This window comes from Rhea americana, unplaced genomic scaffold, assembly GCF_003343005.1.
Source record: "Rhea americana isolate MKP2758 unplaced genomic scaffold, rheAme1 scaffold_50, whole genome shotgun sequence".
Taxonomy (NCBI): Eukaryota; Metazoa; Chordata; class Aves; order Rheiformes; family Rheidae; genus Rhea; species Rhea americana.
The window spans coordinates 4,851,218-4,865,518 of record NW_028186646.1 but is presented as its reverse complement, the minus strand read 5'-3'; the positions used below and the strand labels follow the sequence as shown (position 1 = coordinate 4,865,518).

The 14,301-nt window shown below is 39.4% G+C and overlaps 1 protein-coding gene across 1 annotated transcript in view; it reads left to right on the top strand.

The window, feature by feature from the left end:
* Positions 1-13,974: 13,974 nt before the first annotated feature.
* Positions 13,975-14,301, top strand: part of NOM1 (nucleolar protein with MIF4G domain 1) — a 16,776-nt gene continuing 16,449 nt past the window's right edge. The window contains exon 1 of the mRNA XM_085317727.1: positions 13,975-14,297. Within this exon, the coding sequence (XP_085173853.1) occupies positions 14,001-14,297 (297 nt within the window). The 5' untranslated portion in view covers positions 13,975-14,000. The remainder of the gene's footprint in view (positions 14,298-14,301) is intronic.

Here is a 14,301-nt window from a genome sequence, read left to right as displayed (position 1 = left end):
GGCCTGAGCTCTAGGATCTGGGAGCTGAGGAATACTTGTAGTCAGTAAATCCAGCCTGTGTGTTTAGTGTTCTCATGAACTGTCTTCTCACTGAGAGTTCATGTCAACCAGCAACTCAGCAGCAAGCCATTCCTCTTCTGAATCATTTTTCCCAGATACAGCCCCTGTTCTGCAGATAGGACCTTGCTTCCTTGTTCTTAGGTGCATCAGTTTACATCTGATTGAATTCAAGCATATTTTGTTTGCTTCTTCCCAGGCATTCCAGATTGCTCTGAATGATTAGCTCATCCTTGTAATTTACCGCTCTGTTATTTACCAGTATTTGCCAACTTTTTGTGTCATATGCCAGTGTTACTAGCAGTAGTTTGTGGACCAGAATGAATACATTCTTAAAAGAAAATTTCCTCCATCTCTATTTTTTATCCAAATCAATTTTGCTCATAATGTTTCTCATCTTTGGGAACTCCTTGAAGTGCCAAGTACATGAAATACTTATTTTACTGTTCTGGAGTGTTGTGTTTGCCCATATGGAATACGATCTTGCCAGTATCATGGGTTCCATGGCAACATCATAATGGGATCCAAAAGAGTTACTTGATTTGGGGACAATATATTATATGTTATCAAACAATCATTAGAAGCTTTAAAGATGCTTCACCACTGGTTGAATGACAGTGCCAGCATACGTCTCAAGCTGAAGTCTCACCATGTTAGACAAATAATGGTTTACAGGTCTATGCTTTCTCTTCAGTTTCTATGTTTAAGTTGCCATTCTTGAAGTGCTTACTAGTACCTTTTAAAATGACTGCAGCTCCAGCTCCACATTGTTTTGCGGTGTAGCACTGTAGCTTTACATTCACATAACATGCTGCATAGGCTATACAGTCTCGCCCATCGTTACGGCTCTGCTTCCTCTGCAAGTTTTGCTGATTGTTTACCTATCGTTTCCCTGTCCTTATTGAACATTCTCCTTTGATTTGTGACCCATTCAACATCTTTCACTAGACATCTTAGTCTGCCACTTTACTATTGATTCTGAAACACATGACCATGCATTAGCTGCATTATAAATGATGAAAATGCAAATATCCACCCATATTATCAATTTTTGACTACTTAGTATGGCTGAATTCATTGTCATTAAAAAAAAAAAGAAATCATTAATCAGCTGGACCATCTGTGCTTCTGGACTACCCTCAAGATATTTTTCATTACTTCTATATTTTTGACAAATGAAATTTTATACTAATTTCTGGAGAAGATGGATTGCATTTCCAAATCCTTAAGCAATAAAAAAAATGGGGATATTAGTTAAATTATTTTATTTTTATCTCTTTAAATGCAATATCTGACTCATCATGACTAAGGCAACTACACTATTAAATACCACACAGAAGGCATTTCAAAAATCCATCTAGTATTAAACTACAACAGTTTTTCAGTCATATTCACAAAATTACATTGTATAAATTTTGTCTTTGACAGTAAGCCATGCACCTTTTATGAAGGACTTTTATCCAAAATGCTAGAAATTTTAAAGGAAATAAATCATCTTAATTCTTAAAATTAATAGGGGCAAGATTTATTCTTAAATCATGGATACTCATTTCTAATTAAATTCAAATGTGTTTAATGCTTCTCAAGAGTGTTAAGATAATAAGTGGTCCTTTTCTGGAACTTAACATCCTCGATCCCTGTCAATAATTATATTAGGTGACTAATAAAATATGATGCCAGGCATTTTTTAAATCTTTATCTTCCTCCTCTGTCTCATTAACAAAATGAATAGGTTTGTTCCACAGGCACCACCTAATCTGGAGAATTCAATGGTGTTCAAGGACATTCCAAACAAATTTCAACAGGTATGTCTTCATGCAATAGTCATATATAAAATGCACTTTTACGGTGCATTTTTTAGCTGCCAGGTTGAGTTTCTCTTTGCTCTACCCATGATTCAGTGCATAAGCTTATAGCTAGCTTCAAAAGCTAGAAGGCCAAAAAGGACCACTGCAATTGTCTAGTCTGATCTCCTGATCAGGAGACCTTTATGCTGTTATCTCTTCCAAAACTATAAGCAGTGTCACAGTGATCTGTATTTGAACAGGAAGTCTCCACAGAACATAGAGCATTCATCAGTTCTAGCATAGTCTATCAGAAAATATTTTATAACATAGGACAATGCTTCTTTTTACTAACAGGACAAGAGGCAGTGGGCAAAAACTGAACCACAGGAAGCTCTGCCTGAACGTGAGGGGGAATTTCTTCCCTGTGAGAGTGATGGAGCACTGGCACAGGTTGCCCAGAGAGGTTGTGGAGTCTCCTTCTCTGGAGATATTCAAAGCCTGCCTGGATGCAACCCTGTCTAACATGCTCTAGGTGACCTTGCTTGAGCTGAGGGATTGGACTAGATGATCTCCAGAGGTCCCTTCCAACCTTACTGATTCTATGATTCTATGATAACTAGACTCAGATATAGCTAGTTTCTTACCAAAAAGCAAGCCAGTACTTGTTAAATAGCTAATATGTTTTTGAAGGTTTACCTTATTTCTCAAATATATATTGCATTATTATAATTACACCTCTAAGTAATGAAAGTACGGCAGGTTTCACAACCTCTGTGATGATGTATAGGCCTTTGGTCCTCATATGAAAGCAAAAGGCATCTCTAGCAACTAAAAGCACGTGGGTGTCTCTGAACAGTGGAATCTAAAGATCTAGAGATTTGAAACTGTCTTGCTGGTGGGAGTGCAGAACAAGGAATAAGTTATGATTCATCCAACTCTTTAAAATGTTTCCATCTCCCTAATTTTAGATCTGTAAGCCATATATCATATTCAAAGTATATTCATCCTACCAGTGATTGCACTTGCAGAGGTACTCCACACTAAATGTCCCCTATATATCTAAGCTACAAGACACATAGATGGTACTTGACTAGACTTTACATGGAGTGCCCTCACGTGTGGCACCCCTTTGAAAGTCACTATTACACCATCCCTGCTTAGTCTTTTTTCTGTTTTATGCTGAGCCATAGCTCTTGGCTTGGACAAGAGGAAAAGTCATTCAACACAACATACAGTAAAACATACAGCTGTCATGCAAACCCTTCAAATCGAAGGTCTGCATAGAGACCGCTGTCCACACGTTTGTTAGCTGTTGTCCCTGTTCTTCAGTTCCACCCGTTCTAACTCACATAGAGAGATTGTTGCCAGGGTCTGTGCCTTGAATGCCAGGCCATACTTAACAAGAGGACTGAGGGGGAAAAAAATGAAATAATATTTAATAAAGTTCATCCTTCTTCCCAGAGCCACTTCAAAATAGGCAGAGACTCATCACACACTGAAAGACATGCTTCTACCCTCCCCTTCTCCTCAAGAAATTAATTCAAAAGTAATTGTTGAAGGCAAAAAACAAGAATTAATTTTGACCTCATCCTTAGAGTAGCAAATCCAGTTTTGTCTGTGGTGATCTTTCTTTCTGTTCTGATTTTAATTACGTCTAGATAAGTTGATATATTCACATATTCACATTGACTAGCATCTTTGTTCCATGCATAATACCAGTTAATAATCTGAAAGTAGCAGTAGATGCCTAAAATTGAGTGGCTTATCTGAGATTTTCTATACAGGCACAAAATTGCATTAGCTTCCAGCGAGGCATTATAAGGGATTCTGTGGAATAGGAAAAAAAGTGCATTGCACAGCACACATTATGAGCTAGAGTATGGAGTATCTGCTCACACTGCTGAATAAAAAAGCCAAAGCAAACCCAAACTTTGTACAAGCAGGCTTGGAAGTAAAGTAAAAGACTTTGTCCATTGGAATGCAGCTGCTGTGTACTACTTAGCAAGTGCTGGTTTCTGTGCTGTATCTCACTGTGGAAATGAGTTCTCCGTGAGTTTCATCTGATTTTAGAATCAGGTCTGTGCTAAAACATTTCTGTAAATGTTCTACAGAAATAAAAGGCCTAAAAGTGACTTGGAGAAATGATACCTACAAACAGGATGTCAGAGCAGGGGAAAAACTTGAAAGTACATCCTTCTGTCCATCTTATTGTCTGATCATACCTTGATACAGGACAGGTTTGAGAGAGCAGTCTTGCTGGTAAATAGCTTAAAAGGAAGCCTCAGCTTTCTTCTCCATGGCCTAAACAACCTTACTGAATAACTGAATCCAGAACTATTTTGACTATTCATCTTATAAAATTTATTACCTAATTTGGCACTTGCAAAGTAATTTTACAGCAGACACTGTGCAATTCCAAGCTCTCCACATCTAATTTATTTTTATACTAGTGCAGGCTAATAATTTCCATAGAACCTCAGAAAAGGCAAGTGCTACTCTCATTTTACAATTTTGTAACAGTGTCTAAGTATCTCTTGGGCTGTAAGGCTGATCCTGCACATCTATGTTCTCCAGTTTTTCCCACCACCCCTTCAGCAGTATTGTCCTGCCCCTCTACTCAGCCCTGGGGAGGCCTCATCTCGAGTACTGTGTCCAGTTCTGGGCTACCCAGGACAAGAGAGACATGGAGCTACTGGAGAGAGTCCAGTGCAGGGCTATGAGGGTGATCAGAGGGCTGGAGCACCTGCCCTATGAGGAACGGCTGCGAGAGCTGGGCCTCTTCAGCCTGGGGAAAAGACTGAGGGGGGATCTTATCAATGTGTACAGGTACCTGAAGGGAGGGTGTCAAGGGGACGGGGACAAACTCTTCTCAGTTGTCCCATGTGACAGGACAAGAGGCAATGGGCAGAAATTGAAGCACAGGAAGTTCGGCCTGAATGTGAGGGGGAATTTCTTCCCTGTGAGAGTGACGGAGCCCTGGGACAGGTTGCCCAGAGGGGTTGTGGAGTCTCCTTCTCTGGGGATCTTCAAGGCCTGCCTGGATGCAACCCTGTCTAACATGTCCTAGGTGACCCTGCTTGAGCAGGGAGGTTGGACTAGATGACCTGCAGAGGTCCCTTCCAACCTTACCAATTCTGTGATTCTATGATTCTATGACAGAGCAGGATAAGGCCAAACAGATTAGGTGAAAATAACCCATAAAAAATAAAGTTTTTTATATTCTAATCAGAATAAATACTTGAGCCAGTTCATTATGTTGCCACACAATAGAATAATAAAACTGAGCAGAGGGAGGTATTGCAGCTGCCACTGCTATAGAGAGAAATGTTTGTGAAATATGGTAAAGACTCAAAGCAATCACGGATATGTTCTGTTTGGCATATGCCATTTTAAGTACCAAGAATAATAGAAAATGTGAGAAGCTATGCTGTTCTTTTGCTTTGCACACACACAATCCTCATAGAAAATTAATCAAGAAATAGCTAAAGATCATAATTTTAAAATAGTTCCTCCTGCCCTATATTATGGGATATGAAACACTCATTCACAATGTCAGCAGGATAAATTTATTGCATTTTTTTACAATAATTTGTTTAAACACATAAATAAAGTACATAAATTTTAAAATCATAAATACAGTTATATACTACATGTATACTTATACTGTATTTAGATACACATATATCTATATATATGTGTGTGTGTGTACATATAGGCTTATTTTACTTATATGTAAAATTCTCCAAAATACTTTGTTATTCCACATGTATAAAAATGTAGTATAAAAATAAGTTGCTGTGAAAGACTCTGTGTTGCATTGCGTCTTCTATAAAATTTCTTTACAAGAGCCAAAATATGCTGATGTGAATGCTAAATTAATTTGAATTAACCTACTAGTATTTCCTTTTTTGACAAAATTACCATCTATTGACTCTACTGGGAATGGGGTTTTGATATTTATAAAGAAGCAGCAGCTGATAGTACTCTTTTATGTTAGTCTGTGTAGGTATGTATATGAAAGACAGAAAGAAACATGTAGTTCAAAAACTGTTAGGATGTCACTTCAGGTTATTTTATTACACAGTTTATATTTTATTTACTTAAGTAAAGCATTGAACCATATGCCCCAAATAAACCATTTCTTTAAAGATACAGGATTTTTTTAAGTGGCTACTTTAAGAACTGGTAAGTTTAAGAAATGTAAACTGAAAAATTATGCTCATACAGAAATCTGAAATATGCACCAACTAAAGCATTATCTTAGTTATCTTCCTCTGTTACATGTATCATGGTATTCACACAGGCATGGACCCCAAATCAGTATCTTTACAGGAGCCCTACTTTGGGAAAAAAATGAAGTTTTGACTACACAGAAATATAAGAACTTCACAATGTGACCTATAGCTTTTACCAAACTGAAGCAGATTAATGGATAGCATGCAGATGCCAAGATTAAACAGATTAGGGACAAAACATTAGTAAGCACTTTTAGTGTAATTAAATTTTTGATGTATTACAATTTTTAGTGTGTAATTATTTTTGAAAGAACTGCACAGTAATACTGGATCATATAGTCATTCACCTTAGTTACTGAAGAATAAAATGCTATATGTTTTTAAATTCGATTACAGAATAATGCTGTATTGTCTGTCCATCACAGATAATGAAGGCAACATTCTCTGATAATCACTCATAGTCATTACCCCATAAAAGGGCAATCCTTGGTACTATAAGAACCTCTAGTCAGTCTGGAATCTAAGAGGTATTGAAATGTGCCATACAAAGCATCTAGGCTTACAAGTGACCTTGAATCTCTATTTCCTCATTGCTGGAGGTTGGGACTGTTCCAGGGCTATGTTCCCAGTCTGCATCAAGAGGCTGCTGGTAACATCAATCTTAAACTGTGGTCTTTAAAACAATGTTCGACATCGGCCTTGAATAGGTCTAATAATTTTGCTTAATCACCTCTGTTTCTACACAAAAGCTGGAAACTAGGCTGACTTGTAATTTTTCATTCTTTTGAAATCCAGCCATAGGCTTTCTGTTTGCCATCAAGTATCTAGAATCACAAGGAGGTAAAATATATCGGATGCCCTGTGACACCCAATCATCTTTACCGTAGAAGTTCACTTTAAGCTTGGAGTAGAATAAATTCCAGAACAGAGATCAGGTCTTTGAAAAAAAAACAAGAAGCAAGCTCATTTGCATATTCAGATATGCATCTCTGACTAAAAAATAATGGAGGTGATATTGAACATTAAATCTCAATATTCCTTCATCATTAGGGAAATCCACATTAGTTCAGTATCTGAATTTGTACTGCTTGGACCTATCTCTAATAACAGTTCCTGCACAGCACCTTTCCTCTTCATCATGCTTTAAAAAAACATCTAAACAGTTCTTCCATTTCCACTGTGAGTTAGGTTAACATTGTAACATATTTATAATTATTTTACCCAGCAAAACTCAAAGCAAGGAGATTAAGTGACTTACACAAGGCTACAAAGAGGCAGTTATCATGGTAAGGATGAGACCTCCATTGTTTCTGGTCTGTGGTCCTGCGTTCAAACACGTTAGATCAAGTCTCCTTAATATTGAAATGGAAATGGAAAGAACACATAATTAATTTACAAAGCAACACAAGGATCATATATCTTGTGTTGTTCCACTTCTGCGAACACCAGAGAAGGACTGAGTCCTACGTATATGCAGTTCATCTGTAGACAGGAAACATCATTATTATGGCTGTGTCTTAGTATACATGTGCCTGTCCTTTGTACTGAAAACAATACATGGTCAAAATGCCATTATGCTTATCTCCCTCTAAAGCTTACTTTTCTATATCTGCAGACCTCAAAAACAGGCAGAAATATTACACCAAGCAGATAACTTTATCCTGTCTGAGAGCTGCAAGACTCAGGATTAATTAAGGGCTTGTGAATTCAAACGTACTGCTCTGATCGTGGTATGGCTCACAAGCAAGGGCACAGTTATTTATTCTTGTTGTTTTCTTTCATTATGGCACTGCAGGAGGCCCCCATCTTGAATCAGAACCCCATACTGCCAGAAATTATTTAAACACTTAATGAAAGTAAGGCACTTACAGTTAAGAATTTACAGTCATAACTATAAAATGAAGAATAAAACTGGGTCTCTTCAATAGATTGCTATAATAATAACATTCTAACCAATACTAACACATACCTCATTTTAAGTGTTTTCCCATGATTACATACAGGAACGAGCTGCAGTAAGCTGAACACTGCCGCTCTGAAAGTGAATCCAGATAAATGTGGGTTGTCCTAAAAACAGACATCTTATCTGGGGTACCAGTAAGCAAGGAGAAAACTTCCACTGAGAAAAAGAAAATCCAAGCTGTACAAAACAAGCCAGTTTCCCAGACACACTGTTTTGCAAAGCTTTATTTTTAATGTAATTATTTGTGAGTATGCTGTTTCTTACAAAATTATTTTGTAAATAATGCGCTATTGGGAGGTGTGGGAGAGCAAGAAAGACAAACCCTTTCATGATAAGCAAGGTAATTATAAAAAGAGGATTTTTGTAATTGTTCCTATTTTCACCTATCTGTGTTTCAGAACCTATTTCATATTGGGCACCAGTGCTAATACTTACAGATGGGGGAAACAGAAGAACCAGATGTAGTTACTAGAGTGATGAATTCTCTTTTAAAGCAACATAGGAAAGAGATGTCTACCTACTGGGCTATACTGAAACAGAAAGTTTCTGTAATCTGCTAATAGTGCAGTTTCATGAGGGACTTAAGGTAATCTTAGCCTACTCTAACATCGAAAGGAGCAGTTCCCTTCCTTTCTTTTCCCCATTGCTGGCTACTTGTTTCTGCCATCTTCCTATAGCCAGCTGAATCTTCCTATAGTCAGGTGAATCAAAAAAATAAACCAGTAGAAAGAAAAAATATATTAATTCCATCTGGATCCCATCTTGGATATCATAGATTGTGTCACAAATCCTGGTGCTAGCATGAAAAAGGGTAAGGAAATGCACTGCCAAGAGAGGTGAATGGCAGATTAAGATCATCTTAAAATAGCTGCAAAATGGAAGTCTTGAAAGGTAACAATTGCCTAAAAGATACATTATTAGGAGCATATTAGCATGGTTTCTAATGTCAGATGTGCCAAAAACAAACTATACATATACAAAGCTATTCAAGTTTATAAGTGTATTCCTTTGTTTCACTGCCTTGTTCTGTGAGTGGGAATCACTTGACTAACAAAGTATCTAGACTGCGACTGTATCTGAGGCAGTCAGGCAAGACTCCCTTTCTAGTCAGGGAAGATCTAACCATACAGTTAAGGGAGTCTAAGACACTGTCTCTCTCATGCTGAAGCAGATACCTAAAATAGGTTAGGCGAGTTACTCTGTAAAAGCACCTATTTCTTTCCATCTGACTATAAACAGAGCACAGCGTGCCTGGCTCTGCTGTAGATGCCTATTTTGTAGATATCTAAACTGGGGGAGAGTAACATCATCTCATCTGTTGGGGTTAAATCACAGTGCTGCTATTTTAGAATACTTTGAGAGATGGTCAAAGAGGAGATGGTACTGTTAGGCTGGAATGTGCTGATATGAGGGACATCATGAATATCTTGACTGAAGACAGTGGTGATTGAAGACAGTGGTGATTCAGATTAAAACTGGTAAGTGCACGTATTGGAAAAAAAAAAGCAGTCAGATCCCTATTGGAATACTTAGGAAAAACAAAAATAGCACCTTATACAATAGTTAGAGGGTTGGGAGGTTGAAGCACATGATGTAAAGCAAAGGCTGAGAGAGTTGTATTTGTTCATCCTAGAGAAGAGAAGGCTCAGTGGGGATTCAGTTGCCACCTTCTACCATGTAAAGTAAGGTTATAGAGAAGATGGAACTAGGCTCCTCTCAGAGGTGCACACAAAAGTAGCAAGAGGCAACGGGCACAACTCGCAGCATGAAATATCTCACTTGCATATACAGAATAAAATGTTCACCATGAGACTGGTCAAGCACCCTACAGTTGCCCAGACAGGTTGGGGAATCTCTCTCCTTGAAGATTAAACTTAACTGTATAGGCCCTGTGTAATGTGATCTATCTTGGAAGTCAGTCAGGCTTTGAAAGAGGGTTAGACTAGGTGACTCCAGAGGTCTCTTCCAACTGAAATTATTCTAGGATTAGAAATTAATCCACAATGGCAACCCAGATCAAGTTACTTAACTCAGCTCTCAGTATAGTCCCAGAAACATCAGGGGCCGTTATGCTAAAATACTGGCAGTACAAAACAGCTGTCAGAAACACTGGATGAAGGCTTTGCTGCTGAAAGAAACTGAGAAGGTGCAGCTTGCCAGAACTCACTCTCATAGAGCTCTCTGGAGTACAGAATTGACCAGGGGGGCAACCATGGAAGTTGCAAGAGAGAAAACGGACTACTGCTACCTGTGTTTCTTTTTACAGTCAAGGATTTAGGAACCAGGATTTGTGTTTTAAGGACCAAAAAAATGTGTAATATTTATGTGCCTTGTTAAATATTTGCCTCATTTAGGGGATGAAAACTGCCCTATAAATGACAAAATAATACAAATGTTCCTTAGGTACATTTCAGCTTAGAGCTAAATCTCCTTACATTTCTTGGCACAGAAACATTGATTATATAAATTTCATAAAGGAAATGCAAAGTGCCATAATATGGGACGTTGATCAGTGATGCTATCCTGATTTATAATTCTGTATTTTTAAACTGTGATATGCACAAAGCACTAATTTAAAAGCTCATTTTAGTTGAAACCTACTTCTTCCTCTTAATGAGAATCATCTGATTACGTTTTTTTCAGTCATCCTTGTGTCACGTACTAGATAATCACTTTATAGTTTAAAACTGAAAATACTAATGGATTGGGGAAATGGGTTTCTGCGTTCACCCAGCATATATGTCTTTTTTATGCTTGTCTTTTAGATCATTTATCTAAATAATAACCTTTAGTACCCAGTTCCTTCCTTCCAGTTAACTAAAATGAACAGCGATGATTAAAGTTGGTGAACACATGTCCTCTCCTTACTGTAGTTTTGCCAGCCAAGATTATGACTTTCAGCAGCCCCCCCCCTTTTTTTTTGGGGGGGGGAGCTACTGAAATCCCCTTGCATCTGCTCGTGCAGCTACTCACATGGGTGCTTCCTAGTTTGTTTCAATCAAAAGAGTCTTAATTAGCTTAAACAAACTGTAGATCTTTATTAATGAACATTACCTGACAGTGTTGATTGAAAGGGCATTGATTTCAGTAACTAAGGGGTAGCAATCACACAAGAAACTCAGTAAACAACTTCCAGCCAGCAAATCTGTTGGGGTAGCCCCAGAAAAGAGGCAGGTAAGGGTGGTAACTTCTTCAGCTGGCAGGTGTGGAGATAAAAGAGAATATACGTCCATGGCCTTAAGAGTCAAAAAAAGAGGGCAGGTAACTCATTTTGAACAAAATTAAACACTGCAGCACAGAGAAGTTAACTGACAGTCCAAGGTCTGATACGAAGACTGTGGAAATTCTGGGAATTGTTATTTGTCTGCTAGGACAAAGATTTTTCTTCAGTGTTTGTGTACTTCAGTTTTCATTATGTCTGAAACAAGAAGCAATGGGAGGACTTGGCTTTCAGAAATTTCTTAGAACATACCCTCTGAAAAAACAAAATTCTGGGCAAGAGGGATATATCTTTACATTATGAAACATTAGGAAATCCTTTTACTCACCTACCAATGCCTTCTGAAACAGAAATGAAGATGTGCTTCATGGAACTGAAGCACATCTGAAGAGTTAGCAACTTTGTACTGTCTTGAGACTTTGGAAAAAAAAAACACTCCAGCAGCCCTTCCCTTTCATAGGGACCAAATTTCAGTTCTGCTGATCACAGTGGAGGCAGTATAACACAACGGGAATATTTCAAACAGGGACATACCGTGCCAGAAAGTCTTCAAGTAACTTCCACTCTTTTGAGGCTCCCTTTGCTTAGAATAAATTCATTCAGTCTGAATAGTCAAAAAAGGGCTTTGCTGGATGTAAAGTGATATTCTTTCAAGAATCAGGCTGTTGTATTCCACAGATAAGAACAAAGAATGATCGTATCAGATCAGTCTTTCAGATGCTTCTTTGACTTTTCCTATGGTGAGAAATACCAGGATGTTCTCAGTACTGGCAAATTACAAAAGAGCCAGTATCCACCTGTGTATGTTATATTGTTATTAAACAATATTTTCATGGCATCTGGGAGGTGACCAGAAGAAAACAGCAGATACCAGAATAAAAGAATAATACCCCATTCATTCTGCAGAAAAAAAAAGGTCTATGAATATAATTTAATAACAAAGATCTGCTAACAAAGATTATCTCCATAGGAAACAAAAATTTACTGGAGCAACAGTTTCATTTCCAGTGAATCACACCATTATGTTTAATTTCATTCTAAATGTGAAGCCTGCCCTTGTTACTTGTTCTCTGCTGTGGGATCACTGTCAAAACAAAGAACAATTACAAAATGTTCCCTCACCTCAGAATTCCTATTTGCTAAATGGAATTGCTAAGCTACAGAGATCTACGTGTGAAATCCATAAAATGCTCTTAGGTACAAATGTGAGCAGGGAAATCATGTTTCTCCACTATTTTGGTATCTAGGAAAGTTGGAACAGTAGTTGATAGGCATTTCTAATTCTATTCACATAATTCAAGCATTTCTGAACTATCTGCAGTAATTTATTAATTTAGATGTGGCATCACTATGTTTGAATAATCAATTAGTCTATTAAGCAGATTGATATTTCTTTCAGTATTAGATTTTCCTGATGGTTATATTTTGTCTGAAATATTGTTTTTCTGTGTTCTTAGAAAGTATTTTTACTTCATAAACAGGTGATGATAATTCTATTTATATTTTTTTCAAAACGAGTAACATGGCCATTTTCAACAAAATTTGTGATTTTATAGTTCAGCAAAATATATACTTTCCATATTTTCTTATAAAATATAAAATATTGAGGAAGGCAAATATTCACATTTTCTTTCTTTGAAGATGTATGAAATTTCCCATTATTGGAAGTGTTGCTACGAATGACAAATAACATGATGAGACAGAAGTATGATGCAAATCTCAGAGTTTTAAAAGCATCTAATAGTTACTCATTTTATATCCATCTGTATTTATCTATCATTCCAGCATGCTGCTGGAATAGTGTTATCAATAAATCTATAAATAGGATGCAAAATGGCTGTGAGCTGTCTGTGCTTGAATAAAGAGCAGCCCAGAAATAAATTATAGTATAATATATAGTTTGAAGCGTAGCAAAAGGAATGCCTTGACAAATCAATTGAACATAACTGTGTCACCGAGGGTGAAAGATTCATTACGCGTCAGCCTTGAGAAAGCCGGATTTCTGAAGCAAAGGGCATCCAGGACACATGACGTAATGAGAGGATGGAAAGATGCATAGCAAGAACAAAAACAATCTTCTGAATATTAATGACATGTACAGTTTTCAGCTGGAACAACTCCTCTGCGGTACTTCACTGCTCAAGAGGGGCCAGGAAGCCCACGACAAGCGGACGAAGCACGGTTTCCTGCGGGCCGCGGCTCCGCGGGAGATCCAGCGCGGACCCTTTCGGACACCGCGCTTCCCGGAGTCGGCTAAGGTCTGAGCTCACCTTGCAGCACTTTCAGCTGAGAAGTTCCTCTACCCAGCAAACTATTTTCAAGGAATTTGGGGAAATTCAGTGTTTTGGGGCACGATGGGACATGATGTTTCAGGCATCGTGTCAAAACTTGACTGAAACCAGGCAGCAGCCTTCAAAGCTGGCAAGCGGGAAGGTCACTGAGGGAAACAACAGCAAAAGGCGCTATAAATAAGACCGAGCTGCCAACCGGTGTTGCTGCTGACAGCAGCAGTGTGGCAGAGGACAGTTAATTCCCCGTGATCGGGCAGACGAGCGGCTGCGCGCCGCCACCGCCGCCGAGGCCCAAGCGCGGCGTGTGCGCGCGGACGCCGCTGGGCTGGGCTGGGCTCGGCTGGGCTGTGCGGTGCCCCACGCCCGCGCCGCGCCGCGCCGGCAGGGGGCGCTGCTGCCCGAAATGGCGGCCGCGCGGCGGAAGGGAAGGGGCGGCCCTAGCCCAAGATGGCGGCGCCCAAGCGCGGTGTGGTTGAGCGGGGCATGAAGCGGGCGGGCCGCGCCCGCGGCGACGGCGGCAAGCTGGCCCGGCTGCGGCTGGCCGTGCAGGAGTTCGTGCAGGCAGCCGGAGACCAGCTGCCGCCGCCGCCGCAAGGCTCGGGGAAGCAGAGCCGGCGGAACCGCCGGGACGTGAGGAAAGAGAAGCGCCGGCTCAAGCGGAGCCGCCGCCGCCGCCTCTTCCGAGGCGAGGAGCCGGGCGAGGCCCCCGCCGCCCCGGCCAGCCCGGCTCCAGCTCTGGCTCCGGCCG